The sequence below is a fragment of the Herpailurus yagouaroundi genome, unplaced genomic scaffold (assembly GCF_014898765.1).
Source record: "Herpailurus yagouaroundi ecotype Mexico unplaced genomic scaffold, PumYag 295, whole genome shotgun sequence".
Lineage (NCBI taxonomy): Eukaryota > Metazoa > Chordata > Mammalia > Carnivora > Felidae > Herpailurus > Herpailurus yagouaroundi.
The window spans coordinates 3,897,803-3,917,655 of record NW_024412512.1 but is presented as its reverse complement, the minus strand read 5'-3'; the positions used below and the strand labels follow the sequence as shown (position 1 = coordinate 3,917,655).

The 19,853-nt window shown below is 56.1% G+C and overlaps 1 protein-coding gene and 2 long non-coding RNA genes across 6 annotated transcripts in view; 2 read left to right on the top strand and 1 right to left on the bottom strand.

Annotated features, from left to right (window-relative positions):
* The window catches only part of SAFB2 (scaffold attachment factor B2), a 32,616-nt gene extending 28,021 nt beyond the window's left edge, over positions 1–4,595 (top strand). The window contains exons 17-21 of the mRNA XM_040461611.1: positions 1,048–1,090; positions 2,050–2,180; positions 3,622–3,713; positions 3,850–3,916; positions 4,213–4,595. Of these exons, the coding sequence (XP_040317545.1) occupies positions 1,048–1,090; positions 2,050–2,180; positions 3,622–3,713; positions 3,850–3,916; positions 4,213–4,360 (481 nt within the window). The 3' untranslated portion in view covers positions 4,361–4,595. The remainder of the gene's footprint in view (positions 1–1,047; positions 1,091–2,049; positions 2,181–3,621; positions 3,714–3,849; positions 3,917–4,212) is intronic.
* A 1,185-nt stretch (positions 4,596–5,780) lies between these two features.
* LOC121021345 (uncharacterized) lies at positions 5,781–19,845 on the top strand. 2 transcript variants are annotated; one of them, XR_005786514.1, is made up of 3 exons: positions 5,781–5,931; positions 13,148–13,265; positions 19,591–19,845. It is a non-coding gene; the product is annotated as an uncharacterized LOC121021345 (long non-coding RNA). The 2 variants fall into 2 exon arrangements; XR_005786515.1 differs by lacking the exon at positions 19,591–19,845 and adding an exon at positions 13,517–13,600.
* Positions 8,333–10,919, bottom strand: LOC121021343 (uncharacterized). Of its 3 annotated transcripts, none has more exons than XR_005786511.1 (4): positions 10,607–10,919; positions 9,535–9,782; positions 8,629–8,728; positions 8,333–8,545 (listed from the first exon to the last, which is right to left on the bottom strand). It is a non-coding gene; the product is annotated as an uncharacterized LOC121021343 (long non-coding RNA). The 3 variants fall into 3 exon arrangements; XR_005786512.1 differs by lacking the exon at positions 10,607–10,919 and adding an exon at positions 10,147–10,260; XR_005786510.1 differs by lacking the exon at positions 10,607–10,919 and having other exon boundaries at positions 9,535–10,012.
* Positions 19,846–19,853: the final 8 nt, after the last annotated feature.

Here is a 19,853-nt window from a genome sequence, read left to right as displayed (position 1 = left end):
TGAGCAGGATGTTGGACTCGGGGCTCACTTAGGGTGTCCTCAGCTTGTATGGTGGGAAGGCCCTCCACTCCTTTCACTCGTTGCCCCCTTCACGGATCGGGGGCTTGGGGCGATTCCTATGTCTCAGCGCCCCGCGGCCCACTGTCTGGGCCTCACGGCTCCCTGGGGCTCTCGCCCAGCCTCTGCTCCTCCGCCTTGTCCCTCCTTGTTTTTATGGTGAGGGTGCCGTTTACAGAAGTTTTCAGAAAGGCACCTGAGTCTGTGCAGGCAGGGCAGGCTGGCGTCCACATCCATGGGGTTCCCTGACTGACATGGGCTCCTGGGTTGGCATACTGTGTAAGAACTGACCGGACAACGTGGGAGACTGTTTACTAGGCTGGCTGTGTCTGAGAAGATTTTTTTTTTTTTTTTTTTTTTTTTAGCTGGTTGCTTTGTCAGTGTCTTCTTAAATGAGAAATACATATATAGTTTATTAAAAAGGCAGCCCTCGATTTTCTAGTTTAAGAATTCTCTCTCTGGGGTTCTCATCATGGTCCCCTGGGCCGCATATCCCTGAACCATTTCTCCGTTCATGAGCTCTTCCGTAAGGGAAGGGAGAGCAGGGGGGAGATGGGCTGAGAAGCCACTCATTTAATGAATCATGCCTGGAGTTGGTTTGAGAATCCTGTGAATCATGTGTACTGACTGGGTCAAACCAGAGGTTAGGGATCCTCTAAAGGCTTCTTGTTAGACCCTAGATTTTGTCACCAGTCCAGATATATTAGTCTTTGGCTTCGTGGTGTGGGCCTCTGTTTCTGAGATCCCTCCAAGGGACTTTAGTTCAGTAAAATTTTTATTCCCACCTTCTTAGGATCCAGCTTCACTCCTACTCCCTGGAAGAAGGCTTTAGATGTAAGCCAGCTTTTTTTTCACAGGCCAGCATATTACAGTTCTTACTTGGTGAAATAGAATAAGTACCCCAGTTGTGGAAAACTCTTGTGTGTGGCCTGCCGAAATGTTGTCTAGTGCCATCAGCAGCTGTTGGAATGAGATGTTTCCCTTTTGCAGGAGAGAAGGTTCAAGGTCAGTGATGGGAGAGCGAGATGGGCAAGTAAGTAAAACCCGACCCCAAGCCTGGGGGCGCCCTGCTTTTGTGTTGGGGTGGGCGAGGGTGAGTGAAGTGTGCGTAATTGTTTTCTGATTACGGAGTTCTACGTGTGTTTCCAGTACGTAGGGTTTGTTTTTGTTCCGTTGGCTCTAGTAGATTGCAAGCATCTCTGGGTTGTCCACTTGCTTAGATAAGTCTTTGAGTCTCAGTATTGTGAGCTGCCCCGCAGTATCCCAAATGGGGGAGGCCTTTTGCCTGTGTTGGGGCGGGGGAGGGTTCCTGTGTCTCTGGTAATCTGCAGGTGCCCTGTGAGGGATGCTCAGAGAAAAGGGGAGCTCTCCAAGAGAGAGGTAGGGGATGGGCATCAGATTCATGCCTTTTTAAAATACTTTTTAAAATGCGATTATGTCTCGCCACAAAGACGTGCTGGGTTTTTGAGCACAGGATCGGTTGGCGGTTGGCCAGGGGCACGGAGTGGCTCCCGTCCTCAGCACCTGCCTCCAGTGTCACATAGACAGGCCTCTGCTGCCTCCATAGAATGGTGCGCACAGGGGTTTGAGGGCACTGCCTGTCCCGGGGTGTGGGAGGGGCCCTCCTGGCATCAGCAAGAAGGAAGTGTCCTGATTCTTCTGGGGAGGACTAAGTGACCCTCTCAGAGGACCCTTCAGCAGAGCCATCAAGTGCAGGGCTCTCCGAGCTCACAGGGCCAGAGAGGCCTCCGCTGGCACTTTATGTGGTGCCAGAGATGGAGCTCTAGGGGTGCCCAAGAGTTCTCGAGCAAGGAGGGGATCAGGAAGCAGAGGGCCCACCAGGAGCTTCTGTGGTGAGGTGTGAGGTTTGGAAGGGGCCCGGACAGGTCCCCTTGGGGCCACACCCTGGCCGGCTGCAGCAGGATCTGCAGGTTCACAGGCCCGTCCAAGAATGGCATGGTCAGGGTGCCCTGTCCCTCTTGTGCCTTCCAGCACTACTCAGATGAACGCCACGGCCACGGAGGACCACCAGAGCGCCATAGCCGAGACTCCCGAGACAGCTGGGGGGGCTACGGCTCCGACAAGAGGATGAGTGAGGGCCGGGGGCCGCCGCCCCCACCCAGGTAGGCAGCGGGCAGCTCTGGGGGTCCCTGCCTGCTGAGGGACACCGCCCTGGATCCTTTCGTAGACTTGCCCCAGGACATCCCCGCCCCTGTGCCCCAGGGGCCTGTAGGTGTTTTTAAGGCAGGTCTTTGCATGTCAGAAGGTTCTGCCTCGAGGTGGGTTTTCAGGGGGTTGAGCGAAGGGTGCACCACTCCGGTAGAGGAGCAATGAAAAGTCTTCTTCCCCAGGTGACCCGTTGAGCTCTCGGTCCTTGAATGCCATTTTGTCCGTTTTGCCTTAAATATCCATGGGAAATGTAACCGGGGAGCTCCTCTGCAGACAAGAGGGGACACTGAGCACCGTCACTGTAGGGCTGGGTGGCTATCACCCAGTGCGGGGCAGTCTCGCCTTCACCCTCGAGGACAGATGTTGGGGGCTCTGATGGGCTCCTTGCCCGCGGCTCTGCGCACTGGCCGGCCTGGCAGCTGGTACTCTGACCATTCCAGACTCAGCCTGAGTCTGGGAAGCTTTCCTGGACACGCCTGGTGGCCGCTGGTGGCCGCACATTGGACTTCTGTTTTGGTTTGAATCACTGAAACTTTTTTTTTTTTCTTAAACAGCTCTTTTGAGCTTTATTCACGTGCCATATGGTTCATCCATTTGAAGTGTGCGATTTGATGTTTTTTAACGTTATTCAAGAGTTGTACGCTCATCACCACAGTCCACCCCCAAGGGAAGCTCCCTTAGCAGTCACTCCCCGGTCCCTCCCCACCCCGCAGCCCCTGCACCCCCGATCCACCATCTGTCTCTGGGCTGGCCTGTTGTGGGCGTTTCACACAAGTGAAATCACGTGTCATGGCCTTTTGTGTCCCGCTTCTTTCAGCACACTGTTTTCAAGGTCCGGTCACACGGTCACCGGGGTCAGAGCCGTATTCCTTCTTGGGGTTCAGTAACAGGCCACATGTGGAGAGACCACGTTTTGCGTCTCCCGCTCATGAGCTGCTGGCCATTGGGGTGGTTTCACCTTGGGGCTGTCAGAGGATCCTGCTGCTAAGCATATTCGTGCGCGGGTCTTCCCGTGAATGTGTTTCCCATTCCCCTGGGGTAGATGACCAGGGGTGGACTCGCTGGGTCCCGGGGTCAGCCTGCCGCACTGTTGTCCGTTCTCACCAGCCACGTGTGAGGATCGCTGTCTCCACGTCCTCCGAAGCGCCCAGCGTCTGTCCCTTTGCCACCGGCCAACCCAGCGGGTCGCGTGGAGGTCTCCCGTCCCGTGCGCATGGCTGCGCCAAGCTGCTCCGGGTGCTTACTGGCCACGTGGGTCTCCGTGGGGGCGTGTCCGTCCTCACGCTTCGCCGTTGTCTCTCAGAAACGCGTGACATCGGGCAGGATCGGCCATGCTACGGCCTCCCCTTGCAGGCACGTGGGACACTCTCCGGTCGGCTTTTTGTTTTGACACAGGGCTGGACGTGACTGGGCGGAGCATCAGGAGCGCGTGTGGCCGGGTTCGGTGGACGCAGGCACGGCGGGCCGGGAGCACGCGCGGTGGCAAGGTACAGGCTGACCTGTGCCCAGGAGTAGAAGGAGGGTTCCCAGGACGCTCCCTGGGGACTGGTCCCTCCAGCGGTTGCAGAGGCTTCCAGGCGCTTCTAAGAAGGGAGTGTGTGCAAAGTCTTTCTTTTCTTCCAGGTGGTGAGAGGGGCCTCTCTGGGCCCTCGGGGCCAGGACACATGGCAAATCGGGGCGGGATGTCGGGGTAAGAAGTTTTGCGCTCAGATAAAATTGATTTGTTCCCACTCCTCATTTCCTCTCCCTTCTTTGCACGTTTGGTCAGTTTGCCGGGTTGAATGTTTTGAAAACAAACCCAAAAAGCAGCTCTTGGCAGCTTATGCAAGTCGCACCGGACACTTACCCGGAGCTCAGTCTGTGATTCTGATTTCCCTCACCTGGAAGAGCCAACGGGCCGTAAAGGCTGCACAGCCATGCGCTTCGCCACAGAACGGTGAGAGCAGCAAGCACTTCAAGGGGACAAACGTGTGCCTTTGTTCCTAGGCGAGGCGGCTTTGCACAAGGCGGGCATTCCCAGGGTCACATGGTGCCCGGTGGCGGACTGGAAGGTGGACTGGCCGGCCAGGACCGGGGCAGCAGAGTTCCGCACCCCCACCCCCACCCGTATCCCCACTTCACCCGCCGCTACTAAACCCCACTCCGAGTTTCCAGGTAGGCAGATGCACTGTTGAATCTCAGCCAGAGTTACCTTGAACTTGTGGAATCTTTTAAGAAACAAAAAGCAAATCCTGCCACCATGTTGTAGCTCAATACAATGTGAATTCACTTTTTTTTTTTTTAAATAAACGTGATCTCTGCCATTTTTAAGACAAGATTTCTGTTAATGAGGCATTCCATTTTCCATTAATAAAAGTTTACGGTTCGCACCGGTGTGTGTCGCAGTGATTGCGGGACAGAGAACACTTCCGACCTCAGCGGCACCGATGTGTGTGTAGAGGCTCCCGTACCCAGTTCTCCTGGCCTCCCCGGGGAGTGGGACGTCCATCTCCCCTCCTTACAGATGAGGAAACGGGTGTGGGCCACCTGCCCAAGGTCCTAGAGCTTGTAGGAGGCGGCAGGGCTGGGATCAGAATCAGGATTTCTTTTTATTTTGTAAATGTTCATTTATTTTTGAGACCGAGGGAGACAGGGCACGAGTGGGGGGAAGGAGCATAGAGAGGGAGGCACAGAATGGGAAGCAGGCTCCGATATGTTGGCACAGAGCCCGACGTGGGGCTCGAACTCACTGTGCAATCGGGACCTGCCTGAGCCGAAGTCGGACATTTAACTTGAGGCACCCAGGTGCCCCAGAATTAGGATTTCTTAATGGCAAGGGGGGGGGGTGCATCGTGGGGCCTACAGACCAGTCGCTTCACCCCTCAAGCTGGTGTGCCTGGGGTGGGGGGCATCCAGTGATGGTGTGCGGGGTTGGGGTCTGGCTGAGGGCAGTCCCTGCATTTAATATGTAATTTCCTCATTTGTCACTGTAAACAATTCTTTTTTTTTTTTTTTTCAACGTTTATTTATTTTTGGGACAGAGAGAGACAGAGCATGAATGGGGGAGGGGCGCAGAGAGAGGGAGACACAGAATCGGAAACAGGCCCCAGGCTCCGAGCCATCAGCCCAGAGCCCGACGCGGGGCTCGAACTCACGGACCGCGAGATCGTGACCTGGCTGAAGTCGGACGCTTAACCGACTGCGCCACACAGGCGCCCCTAAACAATTCTAATTTTCTTCGTTAAAGCCTGCCAGACGAGGCCTCTGGCCAGCCGTAAGTGCCGTACATGAGTCCTCTGATCCAGGCCCCTCCTGTGTGACTCCACAGGAAGAGTTTCTACCAGAGAACAGCTGAGCCCATGCCAGCCGAGAGCATAGGTGACCCCGGGCACGCTGGGGCATCCAAGGGACCTGTGCCGGGGGGCGGGGAGGGGGTCTGGGGGTAAGCCGGAGGGCCTGCTTCCCACAAATCCTGGCCGCGATCCGGCGTGGTGAGAGTTAACCTCAGTGCCGCCTGCTGGGAACCTGGATTCCCTTCGTAACTAGGACAGCCACCCCACAGGCTACTGAACAATCACCAGTTCTCCCGGAGTCGCCTGTGTTCCCGCTGGGGTGTTTAGTTTTAAAAGAGCGATCTGAAAATCTGCCCAGCTTGCCGCGGAATCTAGACCGTTACAGGCAGGTCAGCGCTGGCCTTTGGCGTCCTGCTCGTCTGAACTGCGGCAAGTAAATACCTCGTGGCTCCCCCCTCCACGGGGGCCCTCAGAGTCGTTTTCCAATGACAGGTGGGCACGATGCTGTCTCCGCGTCACCTCCTGCATGGGGCCCCGTCTCTTCTCTGCAAGTCAGAGTCTAGAAACGGGTCTGAGCTTCCCATGTTGGGTGATCAAAGCCATACCCAGCCTGGGGGTGTGGGTGAGACCCGTTTTGAGATCTTGTCACCTGGCTGCAGTTGGGCGACCGCCCTTCAGGGGGAAAGGGTGACCGAGGGTGTGACCCGTGGCCCTCAGCCCGGGCACCGCTGCCGAGCTGCCCCAGGGGAGCCTCGGAGGGCCACGGGGGCGAGAACAGCCCCTTCCTAGTCAGCCGAGCCTGCAGCCTGGGTCTGGCTTACACGGATGCAGCGTTTGCTAGGCCTGCGGGAACACAGTGCCGCAAACGGGGTGCTTTGAGACCAGTCTATTCTCTCACGGTTCTGGAGGCCGGAAGTCCCCGTGTCGTCTGGGCCGGTTCCTTACGAGGCTGAGAGGGAGTCCGTTCCGTACGCTCGCCCAGCTTTTGGGGGGTCGCTGACCATCTTCGGCGTCCCTTGGCTTTGTCGACACGTCACCCTGAGCTCCGCCTCTGCCATCGGCCTCCCTGTGCGCGTGTCCTTGGCCAAATTGCCCCTTGCTGTGCGCACGCTGGTCACGTGGGTTGGGGCCCACCCGAATGCCCTCATTTTAACTCCATCACTCACATAAGGGCTTTGTCCCCAAATACAGTAGCGTTCTGAGGCCCTGGAGGCCAGCGTTTCGGCACAGCAACGGGGTTGGCAGAGTTTACCCCCCGTAAGTGCTCCTCACGGTTTTCATACATACAGATCTTCCCAGGATGCAACTTCCTTTTTTTTTAGTTTATTTGCTTCAAGCGAGCACAAGCCGGGGAGGGACAGAGAGAGAATCCCAAGCAGGCTCCGCACTGGCAACACAGAGCCCAACTTGGGGCTTGATCTCACGAACCCTGAGATCATGACCTGAGCTGAAATCAAGAGTCGAGCACTTAAACCTACCGAGCCACCCAGGCGTCCCCTCTGGGACGTGACTTCTGGGCAAGTGGAGCATTGCTCAACACTTGAGTCCAGGACCTTCCCAAGAGTTCCCCATTTCTGTGACCAGAGCTGCTGGGGCTGCTGGAGTCTAAATGCCTCCCAGCCGCCTCCATCCAGGATCGGAGCTGTGCGCCCGCGTGCAACTTGAGCACCAGGTCACGTTCGCACTATAACTGGGCCCTGCCCCTGAGCAGTGATAGTCTCTTCTTCTGTTTGTGTCTGAAATGCATTGTATTTTTATTTTTTATTTTTTTTTTTAACATTTATTTATTTTTGAGACAGAGAGAGACAGAGCATGAACGGGGGAGGGTCAGAGAGAGGGAGACACAGAATCTGAAACAGGCTCCAGGCTCCGAGCTGTCAGCACAGAGCCCAACGCGGGGCTCGAACTCACGGACCGCGAGATCTTGACCTGAGCCGAAGTCGGCCGCCTAACCGACTGAGCCACCCAGGCGCCCCAAGCATCGTATTTTTTTCTCATTGTAGTTGGGTTCTATTAGGTCTGATTTTTATGTCAGGAGACAAGGGAGGTGGAACCAGGCGTGTGTTCTAGAAGGGGCCTGCTAGTGGGCACGGGGATTGTTTGCACTTTCGGCTCCTGTGAACATTGCTTACGGTGAAGGCCGGAGCACGTGTATTTGCTCGCGCACGTTTCCCATTCTGGGTAGGTGCCTAGGCATGGGATTGCTGGCTCCTATGGTAATTCTGTGTTTAACTTTGGAGGAACCACCTGTTTTCCACGATGTGGAAAAGTTGCGCCTTTTCCACGTCACCAACACGGGTTTTCTGGGGTTTATGACAGTCGTGTGCAGTGGTAAGGATAAACTGTGTCCATCCATGCACTGAACTGCCACCACGTGGACGGCCCTGGAGGTCACTGTGCACAGGGACAGGAGCCAGACACAGAAGGACACATCCCGCGTGACCCCACGCACAGGGGGTCCCCAGAGGAGTCCCGTCCGCAAAGGCACAGAGTAGATGGTGGGAGCCGGGGGGGGGGGGGGGGGGGGGCGCGGGCGGCGGCGGGGAGTCAGTGCTTCATGGCGACAGAGTCTCAGTTTGGGGAGATGGAAAGTTCTGGACACGGCTGGTGGGGGTGGCTGCACGACAGTGTGAATGTGCTTGGTGCTGCTGACCTGTGCACTTAGAAATGGTTACATTTTATGTGTATTTGATCACAATTTAAAAAATGTTGAGAGAGAGACGCCGAGCGCGAGCAGGGGAGGATCAGAGAGAGAGAGGGAGACACAGAATCCGAAGCAGGCTCCAGGCTCCGAGCTGTCCGCACAGAGCCCGACGCGGGGCTCGAACCCACGAACCACGAGATCATGACCTGAGCCGAAGTCAGACACTTGACCGACTGAGCCGCCCAGGGCCACTAAAAGTATCTTTTGAAGATGGGGGTTCTGTGGGTTACCATCGGAGCAGGAAGCACTGGGTGTGGAGGCCAGGAGGGCGGGCTCAGGATCCGCCCCATCTGCCTTGTCTTCCCGCAGGGAGTTCATGGTCCCTCTGCTTTGGCCTCCTTACCTGGAAGAAGAAAACCATAAAGAGTCTTTGTGAAGATTAAGTTAGTCAAATACGTGAAAAACTCAGAATTGTTGCTGGCATACAGTAAGTGCTTAATGTTGACAGGCACTGGGAGGCCCTTCAGGAAAAGGTCCTGGGGTGCTTGCTCGTGCTGTTCAGAGAACCTGGAAGAAGTTTTGAGGCCTGGGGAGAAGGAAGAAAGAGATTATCAGCTCCCCAAATAAAACCCAAATCAGAATTAATACCTTATCAAATGTCTCCACGTCTACAAAAATGTGTCAACCTCATCAACTGCTAAATTTTGTACTCATACAGATTTCATTACATTTCAAAACAGTTGCTAGGTGAAATTTTCTCACTTTGCAGGAATTCCCAAGCCTGCATGATGATTGCCAGTCTTAAATTGTGTGTGTTACTTCTAGTCAAAAAAAATCTCAAACACAAAGTTATAAAAAGCCCTTTGGGTTTTTTCTTAAAAAATACGGACACAAAAGTCGCCAGCTAGTGGGGACATAGTGCCTCCAAAGCGATTTGCCGGAGGGGCGCCTGGGGGGCTGAGTCGGTGAATCGTCCGACTCCAGCTCAGGCCATGATCTCACGGTTCGTGGGTTTGAGCCCCGCGTCGGGCTCTGTGCTGACAGCTCGGAGCCTGGAACCTGCTTCGGATTCTGTGTCTTCCTCTCTCTGTGCCCCTCCCCCACTCATGCTCTGTTTCTCTCTCAAAAATAAACATTGAAAAAATTTTCAAAAAATAAAGCGGCTTTCCGGGGGTGAGGGGTGGGGCCTCCACCAATACTCCTGGTGGCGTGCCCCCCATCTCCCCCCCCCCCCGGGCCCCACCCCCCCCCGGGGAAGGTCCCCCCCCCCCTCTTGAGTCATATGGTCACAGGATGGTGAGTCATGGTTTGAATCTGGGCTGTCACCTCGTCAGGTGGGTCCACAGCTCAGCTCCGCCTTTGGAGCTGTGTGTCCTTGGGAAAGTGACTCACCCCTTCTGGAGCCCACTGCTTTCCTGTGTCTCAAAGGGGTGTGTGCTGCCTTCATCCAGGCAGGATTTGATGGATGGCCACAGCAGGCCCACCCCACCCCGTGTGCTGGCAGCCTCTGCTCGCTGGGCGCCGGGTTCTCAGCCACGGTGATCTCCTCCTGTCCCCAGAGTGCTGTCTCATTTTGGGATTGGAGCGTTTCACACAATACTTGCAGGATAACTGGGTGTGTGCTTTTTCCTGCAGCTGCCCTAACAAATTACGACAAACTTAGTCACTCGAAACAGCACCAACTCATCATCCCCTGGTTTTGGAGGCCAGAAGCCCCACACTTCAGGGGGGGCAGGGCCGGTTCCTTGGGGAGGCTGCGGCACAGGAACAGGTGCCCTGGGTTTCCAGGTCCCCCTCCCGTGCCCTGTCCCCGCCCCTCCTCCATCCACAGAGCCCGGCCTTGCCGGAGTCCCTTCTCCGACCACAGGCAGGGAAGAGCCTCCAAGTTTAAGGGTTCGTGTCATCAGATTGGACCCCCCTGGGAATCCAGGACCTCCTCGCAGCCTGACAGCGCCCGACAGACACTTGCTCGTGGGTCCACCCCGGGATGCGGGGGCCACGTACTGAGGTCACGTGGTTCTGAAGTGACAGTTCCTCCCTGCAGGCCGGACTCGAGGGTGACTCGCTACTCTGTGTGTGCGCCTCACCTTTGGAGTTGACCTCAAGGGTAACTTCCGGTGTCCCTGATGCCATCGGGGCTGGAAGTGGCCCCCGCGAAGGTGAAAGCAGTGCTGAGGACCCCAGATCACTCCCGGAAAGGCAGGTGACCGGGAGCAGCAGGATGGCCCGTGGCTGTTGGCTTGCTACTGGCTCGTTACTTGTTGCCACCAGTGTCGCCTCCGGCAGCAAATCCTGGCCCAACGGGACCCCGTCCTGCTCCGCGGGAAGCTCTCAGGACAGGATCCAGTGAAGTGAGGGCCGTGCCGTGGCACTGGCCACGCCGACCGCCCCTTCCGACCTTGAAGGTCGGGGCTCAGATTCCACCCACCCCGAGGTCTCCCTTCCCACCTGGTCACTGTCACACCTGCCTGTCCTCGCGTTCTGTCCGCAGCCGGCACCAGAATGTCAACGTCCGCAGGCATTCGCTGTCTCGTTCTCAGCTGTGTCTCCAGCGGCAGGCGTTTCAAGACGTAGGTTCCATTGTGCTTCAGGGCTGACGAGGCCAGCAGATCAGCGGACGACCGCCGCTGCAAAGATGGTCTGGGGCAGCTGGCGTGGTCAGTGGTAGAGTGTGCGACTCATGATCTGGGGGTGGTGAGATCGAGCCCTTTGCGTTGGGTGCAGAGATTACTTTAAAAAAATAAATAGGGGTCGAGGCGCCTGGGTGGCTCAGTCAGTTGAGCGTCAGACTTCGGCTCAGGTCACGATCTCACGGCTCGTGGGTTCGAGCCCCGCGTCGGGCTCTGTGCTGACAGCTCGGAGCCTGGAACCTGCTTCGGATTCTGTGTCTCCTTCTCTCTCTGCCCCTCCGCTGCTCCTGCTCTGTCTCTCTCTGTCTCAAAAGTAAATAAAAACATTAAAAAAATTTTTTTAATAATTTTTTTTTTTTTTTTTAATAAATAGATAAGGGCACCTGGGTGGCTCAGTCGGTTAAGCACTTGACTTCGGCTCAGGTCATGATCTCACAGCTCGTGGGTTTGAGCCCCACATTGAGCTCTCTGCTGTCAGCACAGAATCTGCTTCGGATCCTCTGTCCCCGTCGGATGGCTCTGTCACTACCCCACTCACTCTCAAAAATAAACATTAAATAAATAAATAAATAAACACATAGGAAGGTCGTTACTCACTGATGCCACAGCAGGAGCAGGGGTGGGGGCGTGCAGGGCCACACGGGGAAGTGCCCGGGTCAGTCAGGCGGAGGGGGCGGGGGTTGGGGGGTGCAGGGGGGCACAGAGTGGACAAGGACTTTACTGTGGTTTCGGCCAGCAGGAACAGTGAAGCCGGGTCAGCAGGCCCAGGACTGCTAGTCTGAGTAAGGCCAGAGGGCTCTGGGGTGTAGGGAATGGCCTAGTTGTGTGGTCCTGGGCCCTGGGGTGATAGGGCAGGGGGACATTGGCCCTGAGTGGGACAGCCTCCAGAGGACAGAGTTGGGGCTTGGGCTCTGTGATGGGTCAGTCTGCATGTGAGAGGCAGTCCAGGGTGGGTCGGTGGGTCGTTTGCTATCTCGGAATTAGCTGGTCCCCGGGAGGGGCTGTGCCTCCAGGGTGAGTAAGGCCCCCAGTGTCAAAGCATCAAACAGCAGAAAATAAAGATACGGCCAATACACCTGGGCAATGGCAGACACACACTAAACGCTCATCGAGTCTCGGAGAGGAGGAATAAAACTACACAATAATCTTGTATTTTCAAGTTTTCCAAATGCTTGACCCCTTGTTTGGCCTGTGGGGTCTCTCTCAAGGGCTGGTGGCAAGTTCCCCCAGTTTAGTGACTGATGGGGGCCCTCAAACCCTCACGTCTCAGTGGCGTCCTCAGGAAACAGCAGGTGGCAGTCTCCCCCGAGATTCAGAGGGGACACTGCAAACGCGTTCGGACGGATGCAGTAAAGAGGCTGCCGTTTCTGTGAAGGGACTCTAGCAAGAGTTACCTGGGGCGGAGGCAGATGCCAGCTTCCCCGTGCAGGTTCCCAGGCCCCAACTCAGAACTGCTGGTCTGATTCAGGCCTTCCTTCCAGTCGCCCCTGGGATCCTGACCATTGAGAAGCGCCGTGGTTTCCAGGGTATCCAGACGGTGGCCCTTGCCGGGGAGGGTTGGGTGATGAGACCAAGCCAGGCCGGAAGGTCAGACTCAACAGCTCTGCCCCTCGCCAGCTGGGTGACCTCAAGCCAGTTACCTTGAACCCCTCTGACTTGTGTCAGTGTAACAGGGGCTGCGTGATTTCTGAGGACCCAAGGAGGCGGGGCATTTACACTGCTCAGTACTCCGCACACAGCAGGTGCTTCGCCTTTGATGGTCAAGAGTGGCCTTTGATTCTTCGAGAAGAGCTACACGTACACAAGGCCTTCCACCTCCTTGCCGGAAATACCTCCCCCTAAGGATTCAGTATGTCCTTCGGACTTGGGAGGGGATGCTGCTCAGTCTCCACTTCAACCCCGCCTGTCATCTCATGATGTGGCATTAGCCGTTTGCAAAACGAGAGGCCCGGGTCTGGCCTCCCGATGCCGCGCACGGCGCGGGGTTAAGTGCCAGACGCCTCTGGTGGCTTCTTGCGGCCCCACAGTCCTACCCACCTCACGGCAGCCAGCTGTGACGCTGCCTGGGCGTCCCACATACCCCGCCACGGAAACCTCGCGTTAGGCGCCTGCGGGAAGGCTCGTAAAAGGCACTGAAGCTTCCCCCGCCTAGATGCTGCTGGCCGCAGAGGACCAAATATTTACCGACTCTGCTGAAATGAAACCCAGCAGGGTAGATTTCACCAGTGGCCCAGAAAACCTCCCCTCACTCCCCATCCCGGGGAAAGAGGGCGCAGAGCGGGAAGCAACCCACTCGGCCAGAGTCTCCCCAGCAAGGCAAGAAGAAACATCTGGGCTCGAAGGCACAGCCCTGAACCCTTCCCTCCTCTGTTTAGCAAACGCTTCCCGGACCCTTCCTGTGAGCTGGGCTCCGTGCCAGGGACACCGCCATGACCGTGACTGAGACAGACCTGCTTTCTGATGTTCAACAGATGGCTTCAAGCAGCGGGTGGGGTGAGGCCGGCTTCCTGGAGGAGGTGACCGGAAGGGCATCTGGGGAGGGAACAGAATGCGCAGAATCCCCCCGGGGGGAAAGGGTGTGGCACCTCAAAGGAACAGAGTGAAAAGCTTGGGGACCTTGGGGTCAGACTGGGCTCTGAGGCTTGGGCTGGCCAGGGAGCAGGCCCGTGGGCAATGGCGGGGGGGGGGGGGGCGGGGGGTCCATGGTGGGTTTTCGGCAGTTGAGACCCCTGTCCTCCTCGCAGGGTTCAAGGGTGACCGTCACTGTCTCTCTAGGCCCTTCCTGGCTTAGGGCGTTCAAATCCTCATCGTCCCCGTGCCCCTCCCCGGCCAGCCCCAAGGAAAGCGTGAGCCAAGGTGGGTTCCTGCACCAGGCTCTGGCGGAGGGCGTAGATGCGGTCGCCTCCCCGGAGACCAGAACGGAGGCTGTGGGAGCGGCGGGCTGGCAAAGCTGACGAGGTCGGTCACCCCACCCCACCTGGACTGAGTCATGCTGCAGCCCATGGGTGACAGGAAGGGCCAAGATGCCATCGGAGGACCGGGGACGGGAGATGCTGCTGATAAGAGGGGTGGGTAGGGAGGGGTCGTCGGAGGCCCTCAGGCTCCTCTGTGGAGGAGGGCTGGGGCTCCAGAGGCAGGGGGAGGCACGCGGGGAGGGGAGGAAGAGGGAGCAAAAGGGGAGACAGAGGCTGAGCGAGACACAGAGAGAAAGGGACACAGACTCAGAGACAAAGGCCCCCCCCACGGGCCCAGAGACACCCACAGACCTGCAAAACTGTGGAGTTGAGGGGGTGCCGTGCCCCCTGCCCCCCATGCCCACCGGGTGGCGCCCAAGAGCCGCGCTCTGTGCCCTCAGCTGGCCTGCCTGCCCCGCCTGCTCCTTTCTCTCTGCCAGCGGCTCCTGCACTGGTCCCCCACCCCCACCCCAGTCCGCCCCCGTCCTAGCGGGTGGCTCTGGGCCCCAGGGTGAAGGCACAGAGGTGGGGGCTGAAGCCAGGGCTGGGATCCAGGCTGTCCAGAGCCTCCCTAACCCGGCCAGGTCAGGCCAAGGCCCCGGCCTGCGTGTGTCTATCTTGGGGTGTGTGTTTGCATTGGTCTGGGGTATGTGTGCGTCTAAGTGTGTGTTTTCATGTGGGTGGGCGTGCGTGTATTTGTCTTGGGGTATGTACCTAGCAGGCCTCTTTGCCTCGAGGTGTGTGTATGTCCCAGGGGCTGTGGTGTCTGTGTTTGTCTTGGGGCGGCGGGGGGGGGGGGGGGGGGGGTGACTATATGCAGCACGTCTCCACGACACCGGAAACCTGCCACGACCACTTCTGTTTGAGTCACCCAGGGAATCCAAGCGCTGAACCTAGGGAGCATTTGCGGATGCTCCATGGGACCGCAGTCTCTCACAGGCCCCTAGAAGACACGCTTCCCAGAGAGCTAGGAACTCGTGTTCACACGCTGACTGAGTTCGATTTCGGTTCTACTAAACCTAAGCACTTACTCTGTGCCAGGCCCTTGCTGGGACACTGCTTTCATGCCGGGGGCTCAGTTTCTTCATCTGTAAAATGGGCCTAAACATTAGCACCTAACGTAGAGCTTCGCTATGAAGCGACTGAGCTGAGTGTTTGTGAAGCTCTTTGGACACAGTCTGGCCCAGCCTATGGACCAGTAAGCGTCAGAAATCATCCACTTATTCCTTAGAATGACAAGCACATCCATTAAGCTGTGGGGTCAGTGGGAGGCCCTGAAAATCCTCCCTGCCACTCCTAGGGATTCACTGGTTGTCTTTTATTTATTTTTAAAATTTTGTTTTTAACGTTTATTTATTACTTTTGAGAGACAGACAGAGCATGAGCAGGGGAGGGGCAGGGAGAGAGGGAGACACAGATTCCGAAGCAGGCTCCTGGCTCTGAGCTGTCAGCACAGAGCCCGATGCGGGACTCGAACTCACGAACCGCGAGATCGTGACCTGAAGTCGGACGTTTAACCGACTGAGCCACCCAGGCGCCCCCACTGGTTGTCTTAAAAGACCTAAATACAGTGGATGCTCAGATATCTCTCCGCACCAAACTTCCTTTTTGGTGAAGTCTAGCTCAGTGGTTCTCAAACTCCAGTGCACAGAAAAATGAGTAGTCTAGACCGTGCTGGGTATATAAATCAGATCCAGGTGCTGTTAGTGGCACTGGGGACCCAACAGTGAGCAAAACACACAAAAATCCTCGCCCCAGGGGAGCTTCTGTTCAAGTGGGGGGGACATAATAAGTGAAGTCGATCTGTTACTCAACAGAAGTGAGTTATTATCGTTGGTTATTATCCATCAAAGGCTTTCAATACACTTAGCCATCTTGCCTTCCAGAAAGATGGTACTAACTTACACTAGCAATGGACATGAGTACCCATTGCCTTGCATCCTCGAAAAGTCAAATATTATCAGGGATCAGATATCTTTCTCAAATATAAGAGTGGGAGAATTCTAGAAGATTAAACACTTTTGTATGTGAGCCTGTCTTTCATAATTTCCCGCCTACATCTTCTGGGCGTCCAAAGTAACATCCATGTTCTTTGCATGTGTCTCTCTATTCTTATTTGTTTCTGACAGCTCTTTATATATGAAGGATGCCACAAGAGAGCTAGACTAGAATAACACAACTTACCAGCAGAGACCGTCGTGAGCCCTCATTTGCCAGACCTCCTAGTGATGAAATTTTATTGGGGGGGGGGCCAGAGGTCCAAGAAGTGGTAGCTATGGAGGGCACCCTGACCTGAGGCAAGGCCTTTCCTAGCTAAGGATCAATGTATCCATCTTCTGAGACGCACTCAGCACTGTCAGGGTGTTTTCTAATGCATAGAATAGATCATGCCATTCCCTTGCTTCCAACCCTCCCATGGCTCCCCACTGCCCTTAGAAGAAAATCCAAACTCCGTCCCATGCCCTTCACAAAGCCATTCCTACCCCCACACCACATTCTCCCTTTGCCTCCCAGCTAGAGAGGCGCCTGAGCCCTCTCGTTCGCTCACTCCTGCCGCGTTCCAGGGGCTCTGCCCCTGCCTTCTGATGTGGCGCTGAGAACGTGATTTTTTTCCCTGGGGGGCAGGGGGGGACCTTAGCAAAAAGCTGCCCCTTGGAACTCACTTTCTTGGTCGTAAAATGAAGAACCAAAGTGAGTACTATCACTGGTCCAGTGAGAGCCAACGCGCCCTTCAGGGGTCGGTCAAGGAGTGAACGGGACCTTTTAGGGGCGGTAGAGAACGCAGCCACAGAGCGCCCACGGCTGCCACTTGGTCTAGGGACACCAATGGAGCTCCGACTGCTTACGTGGAAACTCTCACTCCCCAGATCTTTTTTCAGAAGCATTACGCACACGCCAACCAGGTTCAGCCTCTGGGCTTCCAGTGTGAGAGACCCCCGATGCAAGGGGATAAAACCAGGGGAGAAATCTCTTCCGCATCACAAGAGCATCTGGGATTCCAGAATTCTGTGATGCCAGGTTCAGTGGCCATCGCTCTCCAATTCTGGAACGTTCGGGGGGATGTATTCTGCGGGTCTAGAACGCCAGGCATTCCAAGATTCTGGGAGTCCACAATTTCAGCGGTCCCACGACTCTGAGCTTCCCAGGGATTCTCTGAGCTTGTCACTGTCCGCCTGGGTCTCCTATAATCGCCCGTGACAGATAATATAGTGTTTTGAGGCAGAAACCATGATCCCTTTAATCCGGCGGCCCAGGCAGAGGGCTACTGCCCACAGCCACCTGACTTTCCTAACGGCTTAATGAGAAAGTCAGAATTAATTGGAACTGGCACCCAACACTCACAGGGCCCGGCGTGGCTGGCTTGGCCTCCGTATGCTCCCAGCGTCCCTGGGCCTCGCTCTGACCTGTTTGAGACACCAGCGGGTGCGATGGGAGAGCCTGAAGCTTAGCCTGACAAGGGAGGTGGCCGGGGCCGGGGTGCCGGTCGAGCCGGCCCGTCCACCTGCCCTAGAAAGAGGGCGCACCAGCCTGGGTGCTCGTTCTCCCATTTCTGCTCTGTGGGCCTTAGTTTCTCTCCTTTGACCTATGGGCTCGGCCTCACAGTTTGCTGCGGGTTACGCGTAAATGGCTCAGCGCTTGTGCGATACTCTGCCCTCGGGCCCGTGGACAGACTACCAGAAGGGACATACGGCTGGTTTGTCGTTTCAGTAGCTGTCACTAGAGAGATTATGCCATTTCGCACTGCGAACCCCAAGGCGTGAGCCTGCCCTTCTCCCAAAGCTGGGCCCAGCAACATGGTCAACGATCAAACTTCCTCATCTCCAGCAACTCGATAGATTTCGGTTTTTTTTTAAAGGGTATTTTGTGGTAGTTTCATTTTACATTTCGTTTACTGTGAGTGAAAAGAAGCTCCGTTCATATGCTTAGAAGACATGCATATTTCCTTTCCAAAGACTGTCTTTTGCTGCTTTTTCTATTGGGTTGTTGGCCCTTACTTATTGATTTCTGGGAGCTTTTTACATATTAAGGAAATCAGCTTTTCATCTAGCATGTCTTGGAAAGGTTTTCCTAACTTTGTCTATTGACCTAGGATGTGTGATGTGTGCACACACGTGCACACGCAGGAATTTTATATTTGTATGCCATCAATTACTAATCTTTTAATTAAAGGCTTCAGGCTTAATGTCATGCTTCAACACACTGGGACTGTTATTATTTTGAACTCCCATGTTCTCTTCTAGTAGTCTTATAGCCTCTGTCTTTTTTTTTTTTTTTTTTTTTTTTTTTTTTGCAGGGGGGAGGCACATTCAGGGGATGGGGACCCACCTGAAATTTATTTTGCTTTTAGTCGCTTTTAAAATCTGCATCTGAAATCCGATGACTGTGTACCACGCTGGGTAGCAAGTGCACAGTGGCGTGATTCATGAAGTTAGGTGGCCAGCGAGCACTTGGCTAGGGTTGTGGTTCTGCCACTCTTCACTGTGGATCCTCAGAGAAGTCACTCAGCCTCTCTGGGCCTCAGTTTACTCACCTGTAAAATGGGAGATGATCGCACCAGGTGACAATTAAGAGAAGCTTTTTTTTTTTTCTTTCTTTTTAAATCCTATACCTGGAACCCCATCTGTCACTGAGCAGGTGACTTTTCTGTTTGCTATTTTTGTTTCCATCTGCTTTTCTTGGAGGAGTCAAATCGCACTTCTCTGTGACTACTCCCTCAGCATAGCCAATTAGTGAGCGACTGTGCTTCAGGAATATTCTAAGTACTTCACCCCCAGCAATGTATCCTCATAGCAATTCCCACTGGATAGATGGGGACCTCCAGGACCAGGGAGGGTACGTCCCTTCCTCAGGAACTTCCAAGAGGCAGGGTCAGGATTGGAGCCCACACTCTGTCTTGTGCTGGCCTCAGCCTCTCTCCTGCCCTCCCAGCCACTGCTGGAGCAGGACTTCCCAGGGAGCCCAGGGAAACTGGCTTCTAAGTACAGACTTAGAGTCATTGAGGTCAAGCCAGAATCCTGGATACCAGAACCGGTCAGTTCTGTCCTGGCAGGTATGACAGTGGGTAGGGGCAGGCAGCAATCGGGGAAGGCTTTTGGGAAGAGGGCGCTTGGATCAGTGTGACTGCAGAGGCCAGCTGGGCCTGAGAAAGGATTGCAAGGTGGGGGGGGGGGGGGGGAGAGAACAAGCAAGGAATTGGGGGTAGGCGACCCCTGCTCACAGCCTCTTGTGGTTGATACTGGCCATAAGTCTTGACTCCCGTTTCTCCCCACTAGGCACACATCGAGCTAATAGTTGGTGACCGCGGGCAGGTGCCTCCTTAGTGGGAGCGTTGAACTCCTACTCATCTGCCAAAGCCCAAGCTCCGATGCCCACCCATCTGGGAAGCCATCCCCACCTCCTCGCCTTTCCCAGCCTGGGAGCTCCTCCTTCTCAAGCCCTGAGTGCACAGGGCCGGGAGTGTCTGTGTCCTGCTCTGTGTCCCCACCTCCCCAACCGGGAGACCTCCCGAGGGCAGGACCCTAGGTTGAGACTTCTCTGCTGCCCAGCACTGCCCAGACCAGCCCACACCCAGACTAGGTGCTTGTTGTATGTGTCTCGAAGGAAATAAGGGAATAAATGGGTAACAAGCGTAAACTCCAGTCACTTCCTTCCAATGCCCACAGCCTTCCAGGGGTCCCATCTCCCTGGGAGTAAAGGCCCAAGTCTTCCTCCCCTCCCCCCTCGCCTGTCTTTTTAACCTCCCTCCCTCCTGCCCCCGCCCCGCCACCGCTCCAGCCAGAGGCCTCCTCCGCACCGTTCCTCCAGGACCGGTCGGGACCCTGCCCCGGGGCCTTTGCACTGGCCGCTCCCTCCTCCGCCCGCAGGAGGACCCTTCCCAGGGCCGGCGCGCCCCCCTCGTCCTTCACGGCTCGGTCCGGACGCCCCCTCCTCAGAGACGCCTCCCTTGACCCTCGCCTCGGTCTAAGATGGCCCGCCAGGCTCCCCTCTTGCTCCCTTCCCTCCCCTCGGGCCGACGCCTCGCGTGTGTCCAGACTCATCTGCGTGACGCGCTCCTTTCGGGGCGCCCTTGGCGCGCAGGTGTCCGGGGCGCGTCTCCGCCGGAGCGAGGGGGCGGCGGCGAGGGGCC